At 59.7% G+C, this 25,476-nt stretch overlaps 2 protein-coding genes across 10 annotated transcripts in view; one reads left to right on the top strand and one right to left on the bottom strand.

Moving 5' to 3' along the window:
• Positions 1 to 764: 764 nt before the first annotated feature.
• On the top strand, positions 765 to 4,852 carry RCOR2 (REST corepressor 2). Of its 2 annotated transcripts, XM_047071225.1 has the most exons (12): positions 765 to 891; positions 1,638 to 1,694; positions 1,989 to 2,069; positions 2,292 to 2,344; positions 2,434 to 2,595; positions 2,705 to 2,829; positions 2,921 to 2,990; positions 3,085 to 3,300; positions 3,655 to 3,732; positions 3,886 to 3,943; positions 4,101 to 4,330; positions 4,446 to 4,760. In XM_047071225.1, the coding sequence occupies exons 1-12, from the start codon at positions 765 to 767 to the stop codon at positions 4,758 to 4,760; spliced, it is 1,572 nt and encodes a 523-aa protein (XP_046927181.1). The 2 variants fall into 2 exon arrangements, with proteins under 2 accessions (XP_046927181.1, XP_046927182.1); XM_047071226.1 differs by lacking the exon at positions 4,101 to 4,330 and having other exon boundaries at positions 4,446 to 4,852.
• Positions 4,853 to 6,100: 1,248 nt separating this feature from the next.
• MARK2 (microtubule affinity regulating kinase 2) overlaps positions 6,101 to 25,476 on the bottom strand; it is a 57,698-nt gene continuing 38,322 nt past the window's right edge. For 3 of the 8 annotated variants that reach the window (XM_047071219.1, XM_047071217.1, XM_047071224.1), the window contains exons 2-19: positions 22,099 to 22,278; positions 21,819 to 21,872; positions 18,963 to 19,011; positions 18,575 to 18,640; positions 18,416 to 18,486; positions 18,149 to 18,205; positions 17,209 to 17,445; positions 16,084 to 16,203; positions 15,877 to 15,976; positions 15,687 to 15,799; positions 14,569 to 14,701; positions 14,101 to 14,279; positions 13,794 to 13,891; positions 12,625 to 12,786; positions 11,713 to 11,970; positions 10,656 to 10,682; positions 8,526 to 8,570; positions 6,101 to 7,872 (exon numbers count right to left, since the gene is read on the bottom strand). In XM_047071219.1, coding sequence (XP_046927175.1) covers positions 7,512 to 7,872; positions 8,526 to 8,570; positions 10,656 to 10,682; positions 11,713 to 11,970; positions 12,625 to 12,786; positions 13,794 to 13,891; positions 14,101 to 14,279; positions 14,569 to 14,701; positions 15,687 to 15,799; positions 15,877 to 15,976; positions 16,084 to 16,203; positions 17,209 to 17,445; positions 18,149 to 18,205; positions 18,416 to 18,486; positions 18,575 to 18,640; positions 18,963 to 19,011; positions 21,819 to 21,872; positions 22,099 to 22,278 — 2,310 coding nt within the window. In that variant the 3' untranslated portion in view covers positions 6,101 to 7,511. Of the gene's footprint in view, positions 7,873 to 8,525; positions 8,571 to 10,655; positions 10,683 to 11,712; positions 11,971 to 12,624; positions 12,787 to 13,793; positions 13,892 to 14,100; positions 14,280 to 14,568; positions 14,702 to 15,686; positions 15,800 to 15,876; positions 15,977 to 16,083; positions 16,204 to 17,208; positions 17,446 to 18,148; positions 18,206 to 18,415; positions 18,487 to 18,574; positions 18,641 to 18,962; positions 19,012 to 21,818; positions 21,873 to 22,098; positions 22,279 to 25,476 lie in introns of those variants that run through there. The other 5 variants (XM_047071221.1, XM_047071218.1, XM_047071220.1 and 2 more) reach the window with 5 other exon arrangements.

The raw sequence follows: 25,476 nt of genomic DNA, 5'->3' as shown, positions 1-25,476 counted from the left end.
GGGGAGGGGTGCTGAGGCCGCAGCCGGCACTACTTCCCTGCCAGCAGCTTCATTGTGTGCGCGAGGAGCGAGCGGCGGCGGAGAGCGGGCGAGCGAGCAGCAGCCCGAGCGCGGCGGGGAGAGCGAGCGCGCCGGGGAGGGTGCGAGGCGGCGCCCGCGGCTGCGCTCCGCCCGCCTCCCGGCAACTCTGCCCAGCGCGGCGCGCCGTGCGCGCCGTCCCGCCGCCGCCGCCGCCGCCACCGCCACCGCCGGGGCCCCGCCGCCTGCCGTCGCGGGCAGGGGTCTGGTCGGGACGGGGGTCCCCGCCTGGGGACTGGGGCATCCCGGTGCAGCCGGGAGGCGTGCAGCCCGCGGGGGGCGCCACTTGCGCCGCAGCGCCCGCCCGCTCAACTGCGTGGGCGGGAGGGCGGTGGGGCTCGGAGGCGCCCCAGAAGCCGGGCGCCCCGACTTCTCCGAGGGCGCCCCAATCCCGTGGAGCGTACAGAGCGAGCGCGCCCCAGCCGCACCGGACCTTGCGCTCATCCCCCGCGTACCCCACTTCTGCACAAACTTTTCTGACGCCCTCGCCCGTGGGGGTCGCGGCGAGCGCTGAGCTGTCCGCAGGGCTCCCGCCCCGCCGGACCCTAGCCACGCTGACCTCCTGCCTCTCGTAGCCTCAGTGGCGACCTCTCCAGGCCGGGCCGGGCACGGCACTCGAGGCGAGCGCGGCAACCACCGCGGCTCTCCGAAGGCTCCCGCGCCCCCCGGGGCAGCTGGGCGGGGTAATGCCCTCCGTGATGGAGAAGCCGAGCGCGGGCTCCGGGATCCTGTCCCGCAGCCGGGCCAAGACGGCGCCCAACGGCGGGCAGCCGCACTCGGAGGATGACAGCAGCGAGGAGGAGCACTCGCACGGTGAGCCCGGCGGCCTAGGGTTAAAGGTGCACCGGCACCGGGGACGCGAGTGGGGCGGGGGGAGTGTTGCTGACCACGGGCGTTTTAGACTGATGGCTCCTGCCTTCCAGGACTGGAGCCTCTGTCTTGCTTCTTCCCCCAGCCTGGGGGCTGCGGGCACTGGGAATCCGGAGGCTGGGCCCCTAGCTGCCAAGGAGGCGGTCCTGCCCACCCCCGCCCTGCCCTCAGTCTCTGAAGGACTCGGGCGGCCCTCCTCTCCACAGTTTGGGCTGCTCATACCTTGCTACCTTGTAGGGGACTGAGGTCTGGCTGGGGCAGGGGCTGGAAAGACACTTCCACACCGAGCTGTGAGGCTCGTGGGGTGGGGAGGAGCTTTGGATTCCCTGCGGGGCTATGGTCCAGGTCTAGGGGCAGCACCCGCCTCCCCCCCCCCCCCCCCCAGCCAGAACAAAGGGCTCTGCTTGGCCTGGGCTCTAAACTGGCCCCTTGTCCTGGCACCCCCCCCCCCATCTCTGCCGCCCCCGCTCCCCCCTCCTCCCATGGGTTATGACTAGGCAGGGTCTCTCCGTCTTCCAGTTTCTTCTGTGGCTGAGGGCAACTGAGGGGGAAGATCAGGGAAAAGTGAGCCTTCTGGAAGGTGGGGGCCCTGAGTGGTCAGGAAGGAGAACCCCAGGGCAGCCACCACCCCTGCCACATCCTCCTGTCCTCCCTCCCTGGAGTCCTGACTGTCTCCCCTGGCTCCGCAGACAGCATGATCCGCGTTGGAACCAATTACCAGGCCGTAATTCCGGAGTGCAAGCCTGGTGAGTGGCAGGACAGGCTGCAAAGGGAGGGGAGCGGAGGGCCCATGGCTTGGCCCTGAGCCTCACCTGGGGGAGCCCTTGGCTGGTGCCCGCTGGAAGGACAGGCCAGCGGGCGGGCGGGCGGGGGTGGGTGGCCCATGGCATGCTTGGTTTTCCTGCTCTGCCTTCCTGTCTGGGTCTCTGCCCCTCCTTCCCTTCTGGGCCTCACCTCACAGGCCCCATTCCTCTGCCACCCTCTGGCCGTGGGTCCAGGCCAGTGCCACCAGGCCGATCCTTCTTGCGCCCGTCTTTCAGAGAGCCCTGCACGCTACAGCAACAAGGAACTGAAGGGGATGCTGGTGTGGTCGCCCAACCACTGTGTGTCAGATGCCAAACGTGAGTGGGGCAGGATCCTGGTTCGTTTGCATCCCTGGGAGCCGGGGGCTTGGGTTCACGCCATTTTGTGGCCGGCTCTTCTCCCAAGTGGGCTGGAGGCTGAGGTGTGTGGGTTCAGCCCCTGCCCTGGGGCTCAGGCTCCGGGGCCTAGCCCCATCTGGGCGGGCTCGGGTCAGGAGGTGTAACCCTTTCTCCAATACCGGGCCCCTCCCACCCCCGCAGTTGACAAGTACATTGCGATGGCCAAGGAGAAGCACGGCTACAACATTGAGCAGGTGAGCCTCGGCCCCATGGGGATTTGGGCGGTGGGGACGGGACGGTGCCGGGCGCAGCTGAGCCCGAGTCGTTCCCTCTCCCGGGCCAGGCGCTGGGCATGCTCTTGTGGCATAAGCACGATGTAGAGAAGTCACTGGCCGACCTGGCCAACTTCACCCCGTTCCCTGACGAGTGGACTGTGGAGGACAAGGTGCTGTTTGAACAGGCCTTTGGCTTCCATGGCAAATGCTTCCAGCGGATCCAGCAGATGGTAAAAGCCCATTCCCCCTTGCCAGCGTTCCTTAGCCCCTCCGTTCTGACGAGCCCGCCCGGGGCCCAGGGTCCTGGGTGGGTCCCAGCCCCTGGCATTGCCCTTCCAGCTGCCTGACAAGCTGATCCCTAGTCTGGTAAAGTATTACTATTCGTGGAAGAAGACCCGCAGCCGGACCAGCGTGATGGACAGACAGGCTCGGCGGCTGGGGGGCCGAAAAGACAAAGAAGACAGGTGGGGGCCCTGGGGGCCCAGGGGCGGGGCAAGCTGAGCTCTGGGGGCCCTGGCCTCTGCCTCACTCCCTCCTTGGTCCCTGTGTCAACAGTGATGAGCTTGAAGAGGGACGAGGAGCCGTGAGTGAGGGGGAGCCAGATGCTGGAGACCCCAAGAGAGAGGTGAGCCCCCCCACCCCCAGCTGGTCTGGCCCCGCCCATGCACCCGCCTCGTCCTTGGGCTCCTCACCACCCACCCCTCTCCTTTCCCTGGCAGCCTCTGCCCTCTCGGCCCCTGAATACCCGCCCAGGCCCTGGGAAGAAGGAGGCCCAGGGGTCTCAGTACCGCCACCACCCGCTGCGAACCCGGCGTCGCCCACCCAAGGGCATGTACCTGAGCCCCGAGGGCCTCACCGCTGTGTCAGGAAGCCCAGACCTTGCCAACCTCACGCTTCGAGGCCTCGACTCGCAGCTCATCTCCCTCAAGCGCCAGGTGAGGGCCTGAGGAAAGAAGGGGCCCCGCGGACCGGGCCGCGGGCAGCAGGGAAGTACGTTGCGGGGACGGCTGAGGCGGAAGGTGTGTGGTGTGCACGCGCCGAGCCTGCCTCTGCCCCACCTCTTAGACGTCTGAGTCACGGCGGCGTTCTCTTCTGGATCTTTTATAGAAACTGGTCTGCGAGCGGGGGAGAACCCGGGCGCCTCCCCTACTGAGCTGTTGTGAGGGAGGAGCGAGCTGGAAGGGGGGAGGCGGCCACGAGCTGTGTTGGGAAGCAGAGCCATGGTGAGGGTTGGTACCGGTGGCCTTTCTGGCAGGAGAGTTTGAGGTGTCGCCTCTTGACCTTTTCAGGTGCAAAGCATGAAGCAGACCAATAGCGGCCTCCGCCAGGCGCTGGAGGGTGGCATCGATCCACTGCGCCCCCCTGAGGTAAGGTGGCTTCGGGTGTGGGTGAGGGAGGGGCTTGCCCCCCCCACCCCCCACCTCCCCCACCTTGCGGAGCAGAAAGGGAAGATCGCCTCGGAGGGCAGGGCCTCTGTTGCCATAATGTCCAGTCTAGAGGATATATTCCCTGCTCTCCAGGCCAACACCAAGTTCAACTCCCGCTGGACCACGGATGAGCAGCTCTTGGCCGTGCAAGGTGGGTTAGACCGGGGGGGGGGGGGGGGGAGCGCGGAGAGCGCCGGGAATCTCTCCCCAGCCTCCGAGGAGCCGGGGCAGCGGGGAAGGGTCAGGGAAGGAGCTCGTTCTAAGGGGCGCTCACACTCTGCTGCCCTTTGACCCTTTGACCCTCGCAGCCATCCGTAGGTACGGCAAAGACTTCGGGGCTATAGCCGAGGTGATCGGGAACAAGACTCTGACCCAGGTGAAGACGTTCTTCGTGAGCTACCGGCGCCGCTTCAATCTGGAGGAGGTGCTGCAGGAGTGGGAGGCCGAGCAGGACGGGGCGCCCGGAGCCCCAGTCCCCATGGAGGAGTCGAGGAGAGGGGCCCCCCTGCCAGCCCCAGCCCTAGAGGAAGACGACGAGGTGAGAGCGGGCGGAAGAAGCCCTTCCGGGAAGAGAGGAGAGGAGAGGAGCCGGCTCCGTCTTTGGACGGGGACGAGGGCACGCTCGAGTCTGTTTCCCTTCTCTCCCCTCACAGGTGCAGATCACGTCCGTGTCGACATCCGTGCCCCGATCGCTGCCCCCCGTGCCGCCCCCTCCTCCGCCTCCCACCTCGCTGTCCCAGCCGCCCCCGCTGCTGAGGCCACCTCTGCCGACGGCTCCCACTCTGCTCCGCCAGCCACCCCCGCTCCAGCAGGGCCGTTTCCTCCAGCCCCGGCTGGCCCCCAACCAGCCCCCACCACCTCTCATCCGCCCGGCTCTGGCTGCCTCCCGCCACAGTGCCCGCCCCGGCCCTCAGCCCCCACCCACCCTGATTGGAGCCCCGCTGGAGCCTCCAGCACCGTCACTCTGAGCCCTGCGGCCCTCCACCCGCCAGAGGCTCCAGAACCCCGTGGCTGGCCGTCCTTGGACACCTCTGGCTTCACTGAGGACAGAAGGGACTAGAGCTCTTGACCAGGTCTTTCGAAGACCCGGAGCTGCCAGTGGGCACAGTCTGGACCTCTGGGTTCTGCACTTGTTTCTGGCAGCTGAGGCTCCACCCCCCACCCGAGCCCGGGGGCGGGGACTCAGGGGCCTTCTGAACTGGCCTGAGGGTACTTTTCTCTTCCTGGCTGGGGCTGGAATGGCTGCCTCCTAGTCCGCTGGGGCTTGGCCTTTGGGCCTTGGCCTTCGTGTAGAGGGGGTAGTGACCTTAGCTTGGGGGATGGGGGAGTGGACAGTGTAGGGGCTGTTCTTCCTCTTTCCTTTCTTTTAGCAATAAGTCAGGGTGAGGTGGGGAGGGGGCTGTAGGGGGGAGGCGGGCAGAGGTTCCTTGGGGCCTCAGTGTGGCCGAACTGGATGGGCAGCTCTCCTGTCTTCCGGAGCCTGCTGGGAAGTGCCATGGAGCTCTGAAGATGCCCGCTATACCCACTGCCCAAAAGCCTAGAGAAAGGAGGGCCGGGGACATATGCAGACATGGGTTTATTTTTCAATGTTTTTAAAAAATAAATAAAATCTTCCAAGTTCACTGAGTGCTCTCTCTTTTGCCCCTGAGGTCCCTGGGCTTTGCTTCCTGTCTGTGCCCCGAGGGTGGGAGGGAGCAGCCACCCAGCACTGGCCTCCCCCAGGCCTCAGACAGGAATCCATTCTGTCCTGCAAGGCTGGCGGGCTGGGCCACATCTTGCCCATGGGGACTGGGTCCCTGCCCGGTTGGGAGAAGAAACAGAAGGAGGCAGCTCAGATTCCAAACATTCTCTTTATTACGTGTTTGATCCAGAGGAGAAACTAAGTGCGGGTGAGGGGGGGGGGGGCGGGTGGGGAGGGGCCACCTTGCCTGGGAGGCCCCCCCACGGGCCACCACCCTCTCTGGGAGCCAAGCCATGCCCTCCAGGCCCCTCAGAAGAGCACCCGGGCTGTTCCACTGGGCAGGAGGGATGGGGAGGGAGGAAGAGAGGGAAGAAGGGAGAGAGGGGGAGCCCTTGGTCGGAGCCTGAGCCCGAGCCCACAGAGCCTGCAGTCAGGGCCTGGAGCAGGAGGGCTGAGGTTGGCTAGGCCCCTTCCTGGACCCGAGGGCTCGCCTTGCCGCGGAGCCTGGGCTGGGAACAGGGGGGTGATGAGTAGGGGTGGAGTCATCATAAATCAAAAAAAGAAAAAAATAAAATAATAAAATAAAAAATAAAACCCATCACAAAAAAAAAAAAAAATGTACAACTCAGGTGAGGGTGGGGGCAGCCTCGGCAGGACCCCCTCCCCCAACTTCTCAGGAACAGAAACAGCAGAGAAATAAATTAAGGGATGCGGCGGCCGCCACCAGCCAAGCGCCCATGACCAGCCACTCCCACACTGGCCGAGGAGGTTAGCAAGCTGGGAGTCACTAGGCCTGTCTGTCCCCCCACCCCCTGGAGGGCAGATGCTCCCGGCCCTGCTGCCCTATCCAGCCTCCTGCCAGCGGGCCCGTGGAGGCCCTGGGCAGTGTCTCCTGAGAGGAGGGGCGACAGTGTCAGGAAGAAAAGGCAAGGCCGAGATGAGTGGTGAGGGGGGAGTCACTGCTATGGAACTAGCTGGTGCCCAGATTAATGCCAATGAAGGGGCAGGGGAGAGGAACGGCGAGGGGCTGTGCTTTCAGACAAAGGCTCTCCCCCTGACGGAGAGTGCCCAGCATCCCTGTTCCGGAGACTAGCAGCCCAGGCGGCCCCCTGGGGGCCGAGGAGCCCATCTGCCCTGCAGTCCCCTCCCCTCTCCCGGCCCCGGGGTCAGCCCCGCCTTCTACCCAGGAGGGGTGGGAGAAGATGGCACAGACTTTTGAGGAGGGGAACAAAAGTCCCCACAGCAGCTTGTGGAAGGAAATGCCCGGCTCTGGGGAAGGAGGGGCAGAGGATACAGTGTGGAGGGGGCCGGGGCCCCGGGCCGCGCCTGCCAGCCCGGAGCTGCCGCCGCCCCCCACCCCCCAACTTCAGGGCTGCGCAGCGCCCCGCCCCCAGCCCCCCGGTCCCCGGCCCGGCCGTCCGGGCCTCCAGCCCTGGGGCCCGAGGTCAGGGGAAGGCCACCTCTGGTGGTTTGCTTGGAGGGGAAGGAGAGAAGGAGAGGGGAGAAGCCCAAAGTGGGCCTGGCGGAGGGCCTGACGGGGAGCTCCACCACTCTTGCCTGAGAGTGTTCCAGCCCTGAGCCACCCTCCCGGGAAACCCCACAGATCCAGTCTCAACTGTCCCGATGGGGCGGGGAGGAAAGGTGGCCGCTGGGATTTTTTTTTTTTTTTTCTTTTTTCTTTTTGGTAATAAAAAATTTCTTGGTTTAGGCGAAATACTCTGTGCAACCGCAGTACCGAGGGGGAGCCCCGCCCCCCCACCCCTCCCCCCCCCTTCCTTGGCCTCCTGTGGGGGAGAGGGGGGAAGGGGGGGACTTTCTGGGCAGGGGCAAATGTTGGGGGGCAAGAACCGTCTCCCGTCCCCCCCCAAACATGGAAGAAGAAAAAAAAAACCAACCAAGGAGGGCGGGAGGGGAGAAGCGCCAGCAGGGGGAGACAGACCAATCCATCTCTGCAGTCTCGCCCAGGTGGGTCGGAGCCCGGCCCCAGCAGCTACGTCCAGCTGGCCCGCCTCCGTCGCCCCCCACTCCCGGCAGCCTGTTAAAGCTTGAGCTCGTTGGCTATTTTGGAGGCAATGTTTTTGAAGGCCATGGAGGTGCCCGATATCCGCTTAAATCGCACGCCGTTGAGAGACAGCCGCGGCAGTTTGCACACCTCCATCTCCCACTGCACGAAGTTCTCGTGGCCCGGCGTGCCGTGCATGCACAGCAGCATGTACTTCTCGTGCAGCTCGCTCTGGCAGCTGTTTGCGTCCAGCACCTTGCGGATCTCCCGCATCATCTCATTGGGCTCCATGGAGCTCGTGGTCTTCATACTCCACGTGAAGCGTAGCGAGCGCGGCTTGGCCTCCCGAAACTCCTCCTTTTCTTTGTCAGTGCCTCCGCCGCCCACCACGTGAGGTCTGCGGAGAGGGCAGAGGCGGGGGGGGGGGGGGGGGGGGCGTGTCAGGCCCGGGCCGAGGCACCCCACCCACGGGAGAGCCACCCTGGCAGATGGGCCCGGAGACCAGACAGGAGAGCGGGAGGGTGGCCCGGAGGCGACAATGACAATGCTGGAAGAGGGAGCGGCAGACCTGGTGGGGGGGGGGGAAGCAGAGGGAGGGTGAGAGGGGTGGGTGGTTTTGCCACCTGCATCTCTCTCTCAGGGAGGGCGGAGAAGGTGAGGAGAAGCCAGGCCCCGGCAGGGCAGGGGACGGGAGGGCGCCAGTTCCATGCTTTTCTCGGAAGAGGGGAGGGTCAGGGGAAAAAAGGGGAGCACGTGCTCAACAGCCCTGAGCGGTTCGCAGACTGTGGACAGAGAGTAGCGGCTGGCCAGAAAGGTGAGCTGGGCGGTGGGGAGGAATCTGTAGCCCCAGCCGCCCGGCCTAGGGCTCCTGCTTCCAGAATACATCAGCTGGGGTGTGGGGATTCTCTGAGGAAAGGGAGGTCCCAAGAGGGTGGGGACCGGGCAGAACCACTGGAGGAAGAGCCAGGTGGCAGAAGGAAGACAGGAGCAGGAGGCTCGTGGCAAGCCCGGTGGCCCGGGCAGGGCCGGTGCTGGCTCCGGCCCTCTCACCTGAGCGTCTCCACTCGGTCTTTGCTCTCAGGTTCATTCAGGTTCCTCAAAAAACAGAGCGAGGGAGAGTTTAGTGCTGGGACCTCTCGCTCCTTCCGCCGCCGCAGACCCAGGCGAGGGTGGGTCTGCTGAGGCGCCACTGGTGGGTGAGCGGGACCCGAGCCCGAGGGCCACTCGCCCGTCACCTGGCAGGCCCACACGGCTCTGCGGCACCTCACGCTGGCGGCTCGCCTGTCCCTTTCCGGCAGGGAGCCCGGCACATGGGGCCTGTCCCCCCCCCCACGCTCCCAGAGCTCTGTGCTGGGGAGAAGGGGCCTCTGCTCCAGGGAGGGAGGGGGTGTGGATGTGCAGACACACGCACGGAGCACAAGCCACAGCATGAGGCAGCTCCCCCACCAGCCCGCAGCCAGGGCCTCACGCTGTGAACGGGTCTTGAACATCAGCATACCCAGGCCCCAGGGCCCCGGTCCTCTCCGAGGGAAGGGGCTGGGCTGGGGGGAGGGGGGGAGGGAGGGTAGACAGGAGCCTCTCCCGGGAGGCTCAAAGGGCCAAGAGCTGGAACTGCCTGGGGATGGGTGCCTGGGGAAGGGGAGGGGGAGAAGGGCCCGAGGCAGGCCGTGGACAAGCCCGCCTCCCCCATTCTTTTATGACTCCCCTGCCTGCCAGGCTGCCAGGCCATCTGCTTGTACAGAACGGAGGAGAGAGGGCAGGGCAGGGCCAGCACCTCGGGAGGGTGGGTGGGGAAGAGGTCTGGCCCCGCTGAGCGGCTTCTCCAGCTCCTGGCGGGAACATGGGTGCCTGGAGCCGGGATACTGGGGACTGCAGAGGCGGGCAGGGATGTGAGGAGGATGAGAGAGAGCGGCAGCGGCACACGGAAAAGGAACACGAAGACACAACAGACACACGAATGCACACCAGCGCACTGCGAGCGGGGAGCCCGGGCTGTGCAGGGGAAGGAGCCTGCTGCTCTCCCCAGCCCCACCTGGTTCCTGCCCTGTGGGTGGAGGCGCCCTGTCACCGGGGCCTGTGAGTCAACAGCTAGCCATGCAGTGAAGAGCTGGGTGGGGAGCAGTGGGTGGAAAGGGGAAAGCCTAAAGACCCCGTCTTGGCATTAGTCAGTTGGGTCACCAACGTGCCTGCCGGTGTCCTAGCCCCAGCACGGGGCCTGGGCCGACAGCCTTGGGGAACCGGTGCTCCCAACCCTCCCAACCCGGCCCTTGGGTCTTCAGTTGGGTATCTGGCCCACCCAGGCCTCCAGAGAGGATGAGGACGGGGCCAGAGGGTGGTGGCCCAGCCAGGATCCAGTCTAGGAAGGGCGATGTCTGAGGGAGGGGGCGGGATCTCCCACTGTTTTGCCAGGACTGTGGGGTAGGTGGCTCCCGCCCCAGAACATCCCGGCCCCCGGCTCTCTGGAAGCCATTGTCCTCATCCGGAGAACACAGCCCAGAAGAGAGGTGGCCTGATTCGTCCAGATACGTCCTGCTGGAGGCAGGAGGTGTGCTGGGTGGTGGTGGGGTGGGGGGCTAGTTCTAACAGGAGCTGCCAGAAGGGGGTGCCGTGCCCACTCGTGAGGCAAAGGCTCCTTGGGCCTGGAAGCATCACGCTGGAGCCTTAGGACCCCGGCGTCCCTGTAGTACTTCCGAAGTCCTGCTATCCACAGGACAGGGGCAAGAGGTCACACAGCCCTGAAGTTCAGGGGACCAGAGAAGGGGAAAGACCAGGAGACCCAGAATGAGGTACCATCCCAGATGCACTTGCAACCGTCGTGGAGCTTCTTCACAGCGCATGCACAGACAAGGGGAAGGGCCAGGAAAGGAACCCAATGCTTGCGACCGAAACCCAAACCTGGGGTGGGGGTGAGGAGACAATCTTAAAGGGAGAATTCCCTGAGAAGATCCCCCTTGCCTGTGAACAGGCTCCTCATTTGCAAAGCCATCTGCCCCGAGCGGCCACCCAGTCAGAGGCGGTCTTCATCCCTTTAAGATGGCAGAGAGAGGGCCACACAGACGTGGTTAGCAGACGGAAGAGGGAGCAAGAGCCAGAAAAGGGGAGTTAATGACGGAGGCAGGACACGGGACGCAGACACACACACACACACACACACACACACACAGCGGGCTGAACGCCTACCTTCTGGCAAACCTGAAAGACAGATTTCTAAAAAAACAAACAAAAAAAGACAAAATAAAAAAAGAAATAAAAAAAAAACCAACAAGACAGTATGTGGATAAGCAGGTGGGGAGTGGGCTTTACAGGTTCAACGGTCACCCCATTTGTGGAAGAGCCGCTCAGCGAGACGAGAGTCCTAGACACCGGGACCTGCCCCGTCCCGCCCCGCCGCCCTGCACTCCAGGGCTGGAAAGGGGCACGGTTTCCGGCTGCTCCAGCCGAGCTGACAAGTGCACCAGGAAGGGCAGCAAGCCTGCTCTCCCCGAGCCCGCTGCTGCTTCTGGAGCTACCCTGAGGCGGGAGGGCAAACGGAGGGATGGGGACAGATAGCGTCCTGCCGGGCAGGATTGCAGCTGTCTCTCCGGGGCAGCTGGGGACCTGGGGACCAGGTGAGAGACCTCATGAAGAGAACTACCCCCCCCCACCCCCCGCCGCCTCCGCACTTGCTGCTCAGGAAAGCCTCGGCACACTGGGCTGCGAGGGAGGAGGCCACCAGGCCCCCACCAGCTACTTCGCTTCTGGCCTTCTTCCTGGTGAGCCCGGGGCAGAAAGATGAGGCTGGGGCAGAGGGTGCAAACTTAACCAGCTGAGTGGGGGGAGAGGAGGTCAGAGGGGGCGAGACGAAGGACCCGGAAACACTCTCCTTGCCGGCCCAGCCTGGCTCAGGCCTCATGACTTTGCAGCTGCGTCACCAAATATAAGTTTCCATGGGAACCCAGGAGAGAAGAGGGGGGCTTTTATTTTAGCATCTGAGTTCACACTCTCCTAGAGAGGAGGCGGCATTGGCCATCTGCTCTTGGGGCCAGAGAACGAGGGGTGTGTACAGGAGTTGGGGAGAGCCTGAGAAGGATGGACGGGTCTGGGATCATGAGGTGCTGACAAAGACCCAACTTCTTAGGCTTTCTAAGGCCTCTTCTAACCCCAGGACACAAGCCTAGTGCCGAGTCCCCACCCCCACTCCCAGGCAGGTAGGAAGACCTGGCCTCATTCTCTCTGCCACCCTAAGCCCCCGACTCACCTGCGTACAAACTTGGAAGTGAATTTGCTGAAGATGCTCCCCGAGGCCCCCCGCCGGCCCTGGCTGTTGCCAGAGGGAGACGCTGGGGTCACACCGTAGGGCAAATTCTGCTGGTCCCGCACCTGCCGGAGCTGCCCAGCGTGGAAGGTGCTTCGACTGGACACGCCCCGGGGGAAATTAGTTCGGTCTGGGGCTCCACCACTGCTGCTGATGTTGTGGGCGGAGGGGGAGGCGACAGGGACACGCTGGGGGGCCGTGCTGTGGGAAGAAAGGTGGGGGTGGGGGAAATGCATCAGGGCACAAGAACGTCATCACCACCGAGCACTTGTGGCATCCTGGGGTGGGAACAGGGGAGGGGGACGCTGGGGCAGAGGCAGCCATCACGGAGGACACAGAAGGAAGGGGTGTGACCACTGAGGACACCAGAAAGGAGGACATCTGGGTGGAGGTGGGAGGAGATGGTTTGGGGGAGGGAGGGAGGCAAGGGAGGATACGTGTGTGGAGAGCAGAACAGGCCAGACAGAAGAGGCTCCTTGGGAGCTAGGCACACTGGAGCCTCAAGGGGACAATGTCGACCAACCCTCAAGGATTGAATCCCTTTGATGCTGACTGTCCCTGGGGTCCTAAGGAAGTCCAGGAAGGCTCAGAACAAAAAGGCTTCCTTCTGGAGCCTCGGGACGGCTTCTTGCATATCTGTTCTGAGAGGGAGAACTGGAGGAAAAGAGGGGCATTAAGCTATTTTTTTGTTCCCTCTACTTCCTGACTGCAGGGGACAGAGCCATTGCTTGTGGCTAAGATGCCAAGAACAGAGCAGGACCCCCGGGGAGCGCGGAGAACTTGTTGGGAGGGGTGGGGTGGGGAGGGGGGGCAGGCTGAGGGCACCAGGTGCGCCAGGTGCCCCAGCACACTTGCCTGGGCCGCGGCACCTCACAGTTACTGTCCGTGGGGGGCAGCCCAGTGGCCTTGTTGGGGTGCACGGAGGCCGACATGGATTTCTGGTGCTGGCGGGGCCGGGCCGCAGAGACTGCGGCGGAAGCAGAAGCCGTGGAGGCCCGGGACCCTGGCATGGTTAGGCTAGGAGACAAAAGCAGCGAAGAGGCCTGGGTTAGGGGTGGGTGGGGGCAGGAGGCTCAGGTTAGGAAGCAAGGGCAGGGCAGGAAGGGCCAGAGCCGGGGAGCCTCGGCAGGATGCAGGTCAGGTCTGGGGAGCAGCAATGGGACTCGAGTCAGAGACCAGGAAGGCGGGGCTGGGAAGCGGAGCACCAGGGGTGAGGAAAGCGAGGCCAAAACCCGGGGGGAGGAAACCAAAAGTGCAGAAAAGCCGACGGGATGGAACTGCCTCTGGGTTGCACTGGTCCCCTAGGAACTCTAAGAACAAGGATGTTTTGTCGACAGAAAGAGCAGGGTGTTGGGGAATTTTCATTAAGCTCGGAAGAGGAGGAGCCAAGAATGCAACACACCAAGAGATGCTGACGGTCAAGGCTAGGGGACCTCTGTTCTCACGGGCACAGCCGCGGTCACCCTCAACACGTATGCCCCTCAGGTGGGACATCTCTCGGTTCTGCCCTGAGCTGGGGCCACCGAACCAAAGCCTCAGGCACTGGGGCCTAGAGGAGCGCCGTTGCTGTGCCCTGGCTGCAGTCAAGAAGCCCGAAGGTGGGGGTGCCTGGCTGGCTCAGTCGCAAGAGCGTGCACCTCTGGATCTCAGGGCCGTGAGTTCGAGCCCCACGCTGGGTGCCAACGTTGCTTAAATTAAATAAATAAACAAACTAACTAAAAAAAAAAAAAAAAAAAAAGGAAAGAAAAAACCCCACCAAATCAGGCAAGAATGCAGCCGAGATGACCACGGAGTCTCACTCGGTGTGCCTGCTGCAAGGAGCAGTCACAAGAGCACAGGGGATGGGAGACTTGGGGTGGGGGGTGGAGAGTGGCAGGGAGGAGGGCTGGTGCGTGGACAAGCTGGACTGGACAGAGCCAGGACGGAACTCCAGGGAGCGGGGGGGGGGGGGGGGGTGCTGACAGACGTCACCGCCGTGAGATGGCTGTGGGGGAGCATGGTAGGCAGGGCCTGGGTCCACTCACCTGTCTTTGCCATTCTGGATGGAGGCCTGGCCAAGGCTGGCCCTCTCCAAAAGGGGGGAATTCCTGCTTCGGTTTGTGCTGGTGGAGAGGACGCTGTTCTGTGGGAAATAAAGGACAGAGGTGTATCACAGACACCCAAGTGTTCTGTTCACAGGACTGGCTTCGGGAAAAGAAAGGATTCTGCTTTTCAAACTCTTGGGGGTAGGCTTCGTACAGCAAGCAAACATGGCCCCGGAGGCAAGGTCAGGGAGGCAGCTGGAGGGAGCTGCTTGGAGAGGGTGGGCCCCACTGCAGGAGGGACGCTCACCGTGGAAGGGGTGGGGGTGGTCTTCTTCCTCTCCAGGCCGGGCAAGGGGCTGGCGGGCACTTTGGCTGTGCTGCTGGCCTTCCGCCCTGACTCCCGGTCGTCCTCAGGCCGCTTATTTTCTGCGTTATTACTCTGAGTCTTCTTAGAGTAGGAATTGGACGTGGGAATGGCAGGACCAGCTGCTGGGTCAGAGGGAATGGATAAGGGCGAGGGGCCAACTAAGTGCCACACACACACACACACACACACACACACACACACACACACACGGTGCTCTCCTGCAGGCCTGCCAGCAAGCTGGCAAACCCCATTAGAAGTTGAGCGAAGTTAAGTGACTTGCCCAAGGCCATGCTACTAAGACGTGGCTGAAGTGGGACTGAAACTCAGCAGTGTCATCCCAAGCCCCCGGAACCTGTGTCCTTTCAGGAGGGGGTGAGTCCGCCACCTGCAACTCCCCAAAGCACTCACCCTGGTCACTGAAGCGCCGCTGCTTGGGGTTGGCCGAGACGCTACGCTGTACCTTGTGGGAGGGGGAAGGGGCATTGCTATTGGTCAGATCAGCTGAAGGCCGGGGCTTCAAGGTGATGGTGTCACCCTCCAGCTGCAAGCAGAGAAAAAGGAGGTAGAAATCATGTGGAGATGCGCACAGGTGGACCCACTTACACACCACCTTGCCCGACACAAATCCTCCCCGGACTCCCATGGGACATACTCCTGCAGGAGCCAGGTGCATCTAAACACTCCTGGAGACACACAGGCCCGGACACAGCTCCTGACAAACAGAGCCAAAGACTCCCGGCCCCCAGCACACGGAAGACCCCCACCCCTAGAGAGGGATACACGTGCCCATAAGAACACACATTCAGACTCCGAAACCACACCCTCCTGCTCCCAGCTAGATTGTTCCTGACCAGGCAGAGGTGAGAACCGAGAGAGGGAGTCCTACACTTCCAGGAGAAGAGCGGGGCGGGGAGGCCAGGAGTGCATGTGGGGACACGCAGATGGTGTGCAAGACCACTCTCCCACACACACCCAGGGACTCACACACAGACACGGTTACCCAGACGGGCACAAGAACAAACACGAAGCCTCCAGATGAACAGACGGGAGGACGGACATACATGCGCACAGATACAGACAGCCAGACACCAGCGACACAAAGACTCCAGACCCGTATAAGAAAGGCACAGAGACCCACACACCCAAACACCTGGAGACAGACACTTCCAGATGCAGAGGGACACAAACACATGGAAACAGACACGAAGATTTCTCAACAGACAAAGAACCGATCCAGCCAGACCGACCTAAACCCGGCCTAACCAACACAGACTGAGCCAGATCTACTCACCCGCCTGGAAACCCAACCCAGGCCCAGACCCCACCAGCCTTCCTATTCATTCACTGACAGAGACCAGTGAAAGCAAAGGCCAGAGAGCTTTACCCACCAGAGCTGAGGCTTAAAATTCGTCAGCAGAGAGCACACCTACTCAGAGAGGAGCTTCTGCCCTCAACGGGTGCTAGAAGCACGGGGTTGCCAGTGACAGCAAAGCTGGCCAGCAGGGAATAGAGCAGGGGGCACACACCTCAGAGCTCTTGTAGCCCAGGAGCAGATAGGTGGCCATCACCTCGTTGTACCTCTGGCCCACCAGTGAGTCCTGGATCTCTTCCCGTGTGTAACCCATGGACACCATCAATTCTGCACAGGGGGGACATACAGTTAAGGCTGGTCCTGAGTCCTAGGGAGTTCAACCTCACGGCTCAGCAGATCCTCACCTGTCCGCCGGGGGTCCTTGTAGTCAGGGAGTGGCTCCACATAAGGCTTTAATTCGTCATCTTCGTGACCCACATTCATCCATCGATCTTTCATGATTTGCTGGGGGAGCAAAGGGAAGTGTTAAGGGCAAGGAGGAAGGAGACTCAGCTTGGAGGTGTCCCAAGGAACCCAGAACTTTCCAGTCAGCTGGGCTCCTGGCTGCTCACCTCTAAAGTGCCTCTCTTGCTGGGATTGAGAATGAGAAATTTCTTAAGCAGGTTTTCACAGTCCGTGGACATGTAGAACGGAATGCGGTATTTTCCCCTCAGTACCCGCTCCCGTAGCTCCTATAGTAGGAGAGAAATTTATTATTATTATTTTTTAGTTTTTTTAATGTTTATTTATTTTTGAGAGACAGAGAGAGATAGAGATAAACAGACAGAACACAAGCAGGGGAGGGGCAAAGAGAGATGGAGACACAGAATCGGAAGCAGGCTCCAGGCTCTGAGCTGCCAGCACAGAGCCCGACGTGGGGCTCCAACCCACCAACTGCGAGATCATGGTCTCAGCCAAAGTGGAGAGCTTAACCGACTGAGCCACAAAAGCACCCTGAGAAATTTATCATTATTATTATTATTTTTAAGTAAGCTCTATGTCCAACCTGGGGCCTAAACTCACGACCCTGAGATCAAGAGTACCCCTGGTCTACCGACGGAGCCGGCCAGGTGCCCCAGCAGGAGGGAAATTTAAATCACCCCAAGACCAAGGGAAGAAACCTAATATCCAGGCTTCTGAGAGCTTAAGACTTGACCAGGCAGATACACATGAAACACGGTAGGAGACAGAGAGCCGGAGACAAGGCACCTCACCAGGGAGGCACTGAGGTCAAATACGCCGTGCCTGTTAGCTTGACCAGCCTGAGGCCTGCCATCCAAGTGCCTTGGAAGGGTGAATGGAGACACAATCTATAATCTATCCCATCCCTAGAGGAAGGAACTGAGGCCATTCCACTGTGTGCAGAAGGCCCAGTGTCTCCTGCCATACCTTTACCCAGCCCTCCTCTGAAGCTCTGGCTTGGGAAAAGGGTAGAGGTGGCAAAGGTCAGAGGTCAGGGGTAAGACCAAAGGGGCTGAGAATGGAAAGGAGAAGCAATAAAAATGACCTAAGCCTGGGGCACGGGGCTGGCTCAGTTGGTGGAGCACGTGACTTGATCTCGGGGTTGAGTTTGAGCCCCACATTCAGTGTAGAGATTACTTAAAAATTAAATCTTTCTATTTTTTTTATCTAATTTTTTATAATTTATTTATTTTTTATTTATTTAATTTAAGACCTAAGCCTGTGCTTCACTCCACCTTGAGGTTCTGTCCATCAAAAGGCAGGGACCCGCTGACCAGTGTATACAGGATAACTCCCAGGCTCCACACATCCACCTCGGGTCCGTCATACTTTTTGCCCTGGAAGAGCTCTGGGGCAGCATACGGGGGACTGCCGCAGAAGGTATCCAGCTTGTTCCCAAAGGTGAATTCGTTGCTGAAGCCGAAGTCTGCAATCTTGATGTTCATATCAGCATCCAAGAGCAGGTTTTCCGCCTGGGAGGGAAGACGGGAAGATGGAAAATGTTCGGACCGAGCGGACCACGGGAAGGCATCGAACAGGAAGGGGCTGTGGGGGACGGGAGCACAAACAGGAAGTCGTCCCCTGTCTCAGAACATTCTCCACCAACTCCAGGGCAGGCCTTCAGTCCGCGTGAAGAGGCTGGCCCGGAGGAGGGCTGCGCGGGCCACCCCTCACACGGGCGGCCACGGGAGCGCACGGGGGGTCGGCGGGCTCGGAGACGCTGCGAGCTGCGCCGGGCTTCCGCCACGTCGGGCTCAGGTTAATCGCGGTCACGTCTGCTAGGACCGGGGGGCCAGGCGCCTGCGAGGTAGTCCACACTCTACCGTCTCAGGGAGAGAGCGGAGTGGGCGCGCGCCTGCAAAGCAGCTGTGGGGCAGCTGCGGGACACTCAACGTCCCTCCCTCGCTCGGCGGCCGGAAGGGCCAGCACAGCCCGCGGCTCTCCTGACGTGCCCAGCGAGGAGATGGCAGAGACCCTCCATTCGCTGGCCGGCTGACCTCTAAGTCCGGTCGTAAGGCCTACAGCGGAAGCAGCCCCAAGGGCTTCCTCATCATCTCCAAAAAATTAAAGGCTAGAGTTTCCCTGAACTCTCAGGGCCTGATGGTTAGGTCACCGTTGACAGGGGGTGAACAACCCAAACCTGACTCAGGGTCAGGGGACGAGGGCACATCTTACCTTTAAGTCTCTATGAACAATAAACTTCTGGTGACAGTACTGCACAGCAGACACTATCTGGAAGGAAGGAAGAAGGGTTAGGCGAGGGGCACCCGAGGGCGGGATGGCGGACCTGCGATCCGGTGACCTAGTTCCAAGCTGCCACATAGATAAGCAAAGCCCGAAGGACCCTCCACAGCCCACTTAGAGACAGGCAGCTCCTCCTCGTATGCCAAATCCCAAAGGGCAGAGGTGGGGCCCACACTCCGCACAGGGAGCCACACCCACCTGGCGGAATTTGGCTCGAGCCTCTTTTTCTTTCATCCTGCCATGAGCCACCAGGTAATCAAACACCTCTCCTGCAAGACACAGGGGTGGGGTCTAGGTCGGAGCTTCCCGGGGCCGGGGAACACAGGGGCCCGTGGGAAGAGGTGGTTCCACACCTACCTCCGCTAGCGTACTCCATGACAAGGTAGAGAGTTTTTTCAGTCTCGATCACTTCAAATAACTTAACTGCAACAGAAAGGGCCAAGCCGTGACTCAGAGAAGTAGGAGGGGCCACACGCTGAGCCCTAACGCGAACAGGGGCATCCCGGGGATGACAGGTCCCCCCACCCCGCCCCTGCCACAAGGGCAAGCTCCTCTCGTGGCAGCCACACTGCTAAGAAGAGCCCAGAGTGCCAGGGGCAGGGCTGGATCTTGAGCTGGGCATCCCCAGAGGCATCCTCAAAGACTCCTGACTCCAGAAAGCACTGCCTCGGGGAGGGACACAGGCTGGGAAGTGGAGCCGTGCTGTGGAGGAGGAAGGAAGGAAGGAACAGCATCTGGTTCTCACCTATGTTGGGATGATTCAAAACCTTCATTATTCTTACTTCGCGGAATAGCTGGAAAATAAAATACCAGGGGTCACGCTTGCTTCACTTGCTCCCCTCAGGTCCCCTCCAAATGGAGCCACTGTTTGAATTCTTTTCCCGAGAGAGAAAACAGGCGGAGGAAAGAAATGGGGCAGCCGTCCAGGTCCCCCATGCCTGTCCCTGATGGCTGAGAAGTAGGTGAAGGGGAACGAGAGCAGAAGCGTCGGCAGGAGGAAAGCTGGGCTCTAGCGACTTGCACCCTGGGGTTCAGCATCTGGCTAAAGCGGCCAAGTGTCCTCTGTTGCAGTCTCCCCAAATCCAACCCCCAAAGAGCAGACGGGTTTGGCTGGGTGCCTCTGAAGGAGGGAGCGTGAGCCCATGTACATGAATATTCAGAACCAGGGCTGCTGCTAAAGTTCAGTGACAAAACAGCCTCCAGCTTGGTCTGTGTGAAGGGGTGGGGGCTGGCAGGGGGGTCCCCACCGTCTTCTGGTTTACAGAAGTCAGAGGGCTCTGCACTGGTGGGCAGGCCCTTCTCTCCTGGGCCTCTGGGGTGGTGACAGAAGAAGCCGCTCCTATATATAGCTGATGCCAATTTTAATCAAGCCCACCTCCACACACTCACGCTCTCTTTGTGAAACAAAATCAGGGACTCCAAACCATGTATTTCCATAAAGAAAGATGACAGAAACGAACTCCATCCCCTCTGCGGGGGCCAGAGAACTGGAGGTGGGATCTTGGTAACTTCCAGGCCTCACCGTTTGCACAAAGAGCAGAAGTAGTTGTTTGCGTTTTGTTGTTTTTTTGGGGGGTGGGGGGTGGGAAGGGGAGGAGAGGTCTCTCCAGGACCTCTGGAGATAATTCAGGATATAGTTCATGGGATAAAGTGAACACGGTTTTTTTGTTTTTTGTTTTCCCTTTAAGGAGGTCCGAGAGCTTTTGTGAGCTGAAAAGGAAGAGACGGGCTTTCCAATCTTCAGGAATCCGATTCTGAACTTGGCTCCCTTTTCATGTTAGAGCCCAGGTTTCTCTTGCTTTCTTCCCTGGTCCAGCAGTTGTCTTGGATGAGAGGCAAAAAGTCCTGGACGCCACCTCAGGGGTCGTAAGCAACACTGAAATGGGGCTGGAGGCAGCTGCCTGGGTTCTTCCCCTGAGGGCACCCGCTTGGCCTGGAAGGGACATTCTCTGGGAGAACATGGAGTTTTCTGAGCTCAGCTGAGAACCCTGAGGGGGCTAGATTCTTCAGTGTTGTCCTTCCTACGGATCACTGCTGGGATCAGATTTAAACAGAGTGATTCGGCCAGAATCAGACTGGCCTTGGTAACAGAGTGTGTTAAAAGGCTTTTAAATTGGCTACGTTTGTCCGGGATTGGTGCCTTGCAGCCAGTCAGGAAGAGGCAAGGAGGAAAAAGAGGTAGGAAATAGGATGGCCAGGCTGACTCTGGCAGTTATCGTATGGCAGGCTGGACCGCACCAAAGACCAAATGGCCCACACCAAGCTGGCTCCTACTCTGTAGGCTCTGAGCCAACATGTCAAGAGTAGCCCTCTTTCCCTTTCTTCGGGAAAGCCCCAAGCAGGAAAGCCCTGGTGATGACAGCAATGCTTCCTCTGAACCAAAGAACCTTGAGGGGATCCCGGGGCTTGAGTGAGCATCAACCAGGAAACACTTTGCTTTTGACTGCCAGCGTGTCAAGGCACCTCAACCTCCACACCGTAATTCTGTGAACGCCTCTCTCAATACCAGCCCCCAAGCCCTAGTCCTAAGCTTCTCAATCTCACTGTAGTTGACTGTTAGCATGAGGTTATGCCCTCTCTTAAATAACAGGGTGCTCCTGAAAAGAAAATTTCAGCTTACCTCGTGAGAGAACCAGGTGAAGCAAGATCAGAAAATCTGAGCCAGGGTCAGCTGGAGTATGGGGGCACAAGGAAATCTGACTGACCTGAACAGGGGAGGCTTTTGGGGAGCCAGACGGGAGACTTCCTCTTTCCCCCAACTGCTGGAGCCCAGCATGGGAGGAGAGGGCAGAGAGTGTCCAGTTCTACGTCAACCCATCACTGGCAAGCTGTCTCATTCTGCAAATCAAAGCCTCCTTTTCGCGTTCCTACCAGCTCTTCATAGTTTCCCGACCGGGGGAGGGGGGGGTATGTGTTCCCACCTGGAGGACTCCCCTGATCAGCTAAGACTGACCTCAGTTTCCCACTGTAAATAAAGGAGGGAAGAAAAAGTTCAACCTCATCTAGCGAACACTACATGTGGATGACTCTGTGACTTTTAGCCAAGAGAAGCCTAGGAGTGAGAAGGCAAACTGGGACTACCTGTCCTTTATCTGCACAAACTGTCAGGGGCTTGAAACTGGAGTCGAGCTTCTAAAAACCCAACCTTCTATACTCATCCCCTAAAAGGCTGCTGGCACAGAATCTGGTGGCAGGCTCCCTGCCCCCTCTTATCCCTGTACTTCTAGAGCCACTCCCCTAGATCGTTCTAGATCTTGGAATCACCAAACGCATGTTTCTAGAAATGGCTAGGAACGTTGTGTTTTTGCATAGGGCCACAGGCCAGCAGATGACATGATGCAGGAAGTAGGTCAGACAGGCCAAATGGCAGGGAAGGGCAGAAAGGCTTCTAAAGAGCCAGTGCCCGTGGCCAGGAAGCCTACCCAGGGGGAGTCAATGCAGTGGATCCCATCAGAGCCCCACAGGTAGCAGAGCCACAGAGCACTGGGGACAGTGAAAAGACGAAGAGATTTTAAAAATGGGGATTCAAGGGGAGGCCCACACGGGATCGCTGACCCCTGATGAGAGGTTTAGAAAGGAACAGAAGATGTTGTATGCTTACTTTCTGGAGGCTGGAGGAGTTCAGTTGAGTCTTGTCAATGATCTTCACAGCTACCTGCACATGAGACAAAAAGCCCAAGTTTCCCTCTCTGAACAGGAGGGACCCAGGACTCGACTCTCCCTCCTCCTCTAACCCCATCCCCGTCAACACATCTATCTGTCCAGATTTCATTTCCAGCTGACAAATAAGAGGTGGCTGTGGCAGCAGTCCCACCGCTACCTCCTGGGTGCCAACAGTTGGGGGGTGCGGCCACGCCCCACGGCCCGTCCCCAGAGCTCACCTCCTTCCCGGTCAGGATGTGCCGGGCCAGCTTCACCTTGGCGAAGTTGCCCTTGCCGATGGTCTTAAGGAGCCGGTAGTTGCCGATGTGGGGCTGCTCGTCAGCAGAGGCGGCTGAGTTGCGGCCCCGCAGCATGTTGGACTTACTGCTGGGCTTGGGGTCAAGGTGTCCCAAGGTGGGCTGTGGGGTGGAAACACGCACACCTTTCAGGACGCTGACTTCTCAGTTCCCCTTATCGTTGCCCTTAGCTCTCCGCAAAAAAACCTAAGAGGCTGGGGCGGAGGTGGGTGGGGAGGGGCGGACAGCAGGGGGCTGGCAGGCAGGCAGAGTCAGAAGGCAGTGGGGGGAGGAGGAGGAGATAAGGAGCGCCGGTCTTCAGTGCCAACATCCCGTGGGCGTGGGAGCCCGGGCCCTGCACCACAGGGCGGTGCAATCGGCCCTTAACAACCCACCAGCCCTCCACGTCCTGCGGGAGAGCGCCTCCTACTGCTCGCCCGGCTGCCTCTTCACGCCGTGAGGCTGCGCAGCAGAACATCAGAATTCCTTCCCGGCACTCAGTGCCATGCCGCCCTTCACCTTCACCTTTAGCATTTGTCACTTTACACCGATTTGCCGTCCATCCTGTTGAGACGGGAGCGCATGAAGGCGGGCGTACGTCATTTACTCACTGATAGATCCCAGCCCCTACACGATCTGAATTCTGGGAGATGCTCACTCAAACACCTGCTCAATGAACACGCCGAATGACAGGGTCTGAGCAAGGCAACCGTCTGCCCTCCCGGGACGGCCCGCAGCTCGGGCCCACGGTGTGAGGACGCAGAAATGACAGCAACGGCACTGAACAGCTCTGCATACGTGACACAAAAAGGGTGCAACCCAGACGAACGCACACGTGTCCACGAAGACTTGTGTGTTCCTCAGAGGGCTAAACCCGGAGTCACCGTGTGACCCGGCAGTGCCACTCCCAGGTGCAGCACATCAGAGAAGTGGAAACAGACGTCCACACAAAAACTCATACACCAGTGCCTGCTGGGAACAGCCCACATTCACAACAGCCAAAAAGGGGAAACAACACAAACGTCTGTCAGTTGGCAAACGGACGGACACATTACAGGATATCCACGTGGTGGAATATTCGTTGGCAATCAGAAGAAATGAAGCAGTGACACGCGCTACAACACGGACAGACCCTGAAAACCTTCCACTACGTGAATAAAGCTGGTCACAAAGGACCACGTATTGTATGAGCCCATCTATTTGAGATGTTGAGAACAGGCAAATCCAGAGAGACAGAAAGATCAGTCTAGGGCTGAGGAGGGTGGAGATTTAGGGGGGACAACTAAGGGATACGAGGTTTCTTTCTGTGAGAACGAAAATCTAATGAAATGTTGACTGTGGTGACGGATACACAGCTCTGTGAATTTACTCAAAGCCAGTTACTTGTACACCTTCAATGGGTGAATTGTGGGGTGCCTGGCTGGCTCAGTTGGTCGTGTGTCCGACTCTTGGTTTCGGCTCAGGTCACGATCCCTGGGTGGTGGGATCGGCCCCACGTTGGGCTCTGTGCTGAGCATGGAGTCCGCTTAAGGTTTTCGCTCTCGCCCCCTCTGCCCCTCTCCTTGTGCACACTCTCAAATAAAAGTAAAAGTAAAAAATAAAATAAATGGGTGGACTGTATGGCATGGGAACAGGTGAATACAAGTGCTGGGAGTCTGGTCTGATCGTGTTTGGAGCCCCACTTTTACTCTCAAAGACCACCAGATGCCCTCACTCCCACATACTGGGGCAAAATGCGGCCAGAGCCTCGTCCTAGAACCATCCAGAGCTACCTTGACAAGTCTGTGTGGAGACAGCGTGGAGGAGAGCGGGGTGACCAGAAGCGTGTGAGTCAAACTTCTTCCTTTCATGGCCCCCTGGGGCTGTAATGAAGCCCTTCAAAACCACAGAGGAAAGAAATGACTTGCTACCACCCAAAGAACTGTCCAGGGTTTCTCGAAGAAGCTTGCTTCCCTAACCAGATGCTTTCAAGGCAGAAAAACAATAACACAAAGCAAATACCCTGCTACTGACGGTTCCCCCTTCTTCCTTGCCATCAAGGAAGGCCTTTTTTTTCTCTTTGCATGGTAGCTGCTGGCTGATTTGGGGTAAACTGTCTGACTCGGATCCTGAAAGCTCATGGATTTAGGCCTTCGAGGAGAAAAAAGACCCTATGCATATGGCAGCTTTTGAAGGGAAAGGTTCCTGACATCTCAGCAGAGTCCCTTTTAACCTCTTTTGCCCTTTAGGGAGTGTTCTCTCTCCTGCAAGTCCTCACCAGTCAGGTCCTCAAAGCCTTTGCTGTCTGCCCACTCCAGCCCACCCAACTCTCTTGGCCTCTGTGCTTCAGACACCCGGTTGCTCACTTAAACCTGGTTGGTCCTCAGTGTTTGCTAGAACAGAGATTTTCTTTTTCTTTCTTTCTTCTTCTTTTTTTTTTTTTTAATGTTTATTTTTTTGAGAGAGAGTGCAAGCAGGGGAGGGGCAGAAAGAGAGAGAGGGTGAGGGACAGAGGATCCCGAGCAGGCTCCGCGCTGACAGCAGAGAGCCCGACATGGGACTCGAACTCACAAGCCATGAGATCATGACCTGAGCCAAACTCGGGACACTCAACCGACTGAGCCACCCGGGCGCCCCTAAGACCAATAGGTTTTCAAACATCTGTTTTTTACCCTGCCAAAGCAACCGTAGGGTTCACATCCCTTGGAGACAAGGACATTCCTCGGCCCTGCTGGTACTTGCCTTTGGCTCAGTCTACCAAAGGGTACCCTGAGCCCCGTCCACCAGGGTCCTGAAGGTCTGGCCTCCATGGCCTACCTCTTCTCAGTCCCACCCTCCCGGCAAGTGCTGCTAGACTGTCTGCTCTCTACTTGGCCTGCCTCAGAGGGCGTGACAGGGGAGACCTTCCCTCTGCCCTAGCTCTCACGAGAGGAAGATGGGTGGGAAAGTGTCCTCGGCAACCACCAATTCACCTCCTGACTTTGTCCCTCCCCTCTTTTCTGAGGATCCGAGGACTTGGCAGACTCCAAGTCCTCAAAATTTGTAACAGGAATTTAGCGTACACTTGAAGGTTTGGGCCCTCTGCCCCTCTGAAGCCAAATCTGGGAATCCTACTGTCCTTCTTGACTTCTGCTCTGCCCATCCCTCTTGGTGTCCCTGGCTCCAGGGGCTGGTCACTGCGGTACAACAGGAAGGCTTTCCCCGCCAGGCTCAGCTGCGCACTGGGCCTCAAAACGTCAACTAAACACAAGAGGGGCCCTGCCATCCACCTCCCTCCTTTCAGGGGTCGAGAGGTGTGGTTACGAGTGCAAATGCCGGAGACAAATCCTAAATCTGCCAATC

The sequence above is a fragment of the Lynx rufus genome, unplaced genomic scaffold (assembly GCF_022079265.1).
Source record: "Lynx rufus isolate CCGP_SWC_20201006 ecotype Redwood Valley unplaced genomic scaffold, mLynRuf1.p SCAF_9, whole genome shotgun sequence".
Taxonomy (NCBI): domain Eukaryota; kingdom Metazoa; phylum Chordata; class Mammalia; order Carnivora; family Felidae; genus Lynx; species Lynx rufus.
Note: the sequence above shows the minus strand (reverse complement) of the source record. Positions and strands in the feature narration are given on the sequence as shown.

What these genes read in the sequence shown, in the direction of transcription:
- RCOR2 (XM_047071225.1), top strand. Translation starts at nt 765, where the DNA reads ATGCCCTCCGTGATGGAGAAGCCGAGCGCGGGCTCCGGGATCCTGTCC. An exon ending in CTGTGTGTCAGATGCCAAAC is followed by an intron (nt 2,070 to 2,291) that starts GTGAGTGGGGCA and finishes CCACCCCCGCAG; the next exon opens with TTGACAAGTACATTGCGATG. An exon ending in CCCTAGAGGAAGACGACGAG is followed by an intron (nt 4,331 to 4,445) that starts GTGAGAGCGGGC and finishes CTCCCCTCACAG; the next exon opens with GTGCAGATCACGTCCGTGTC.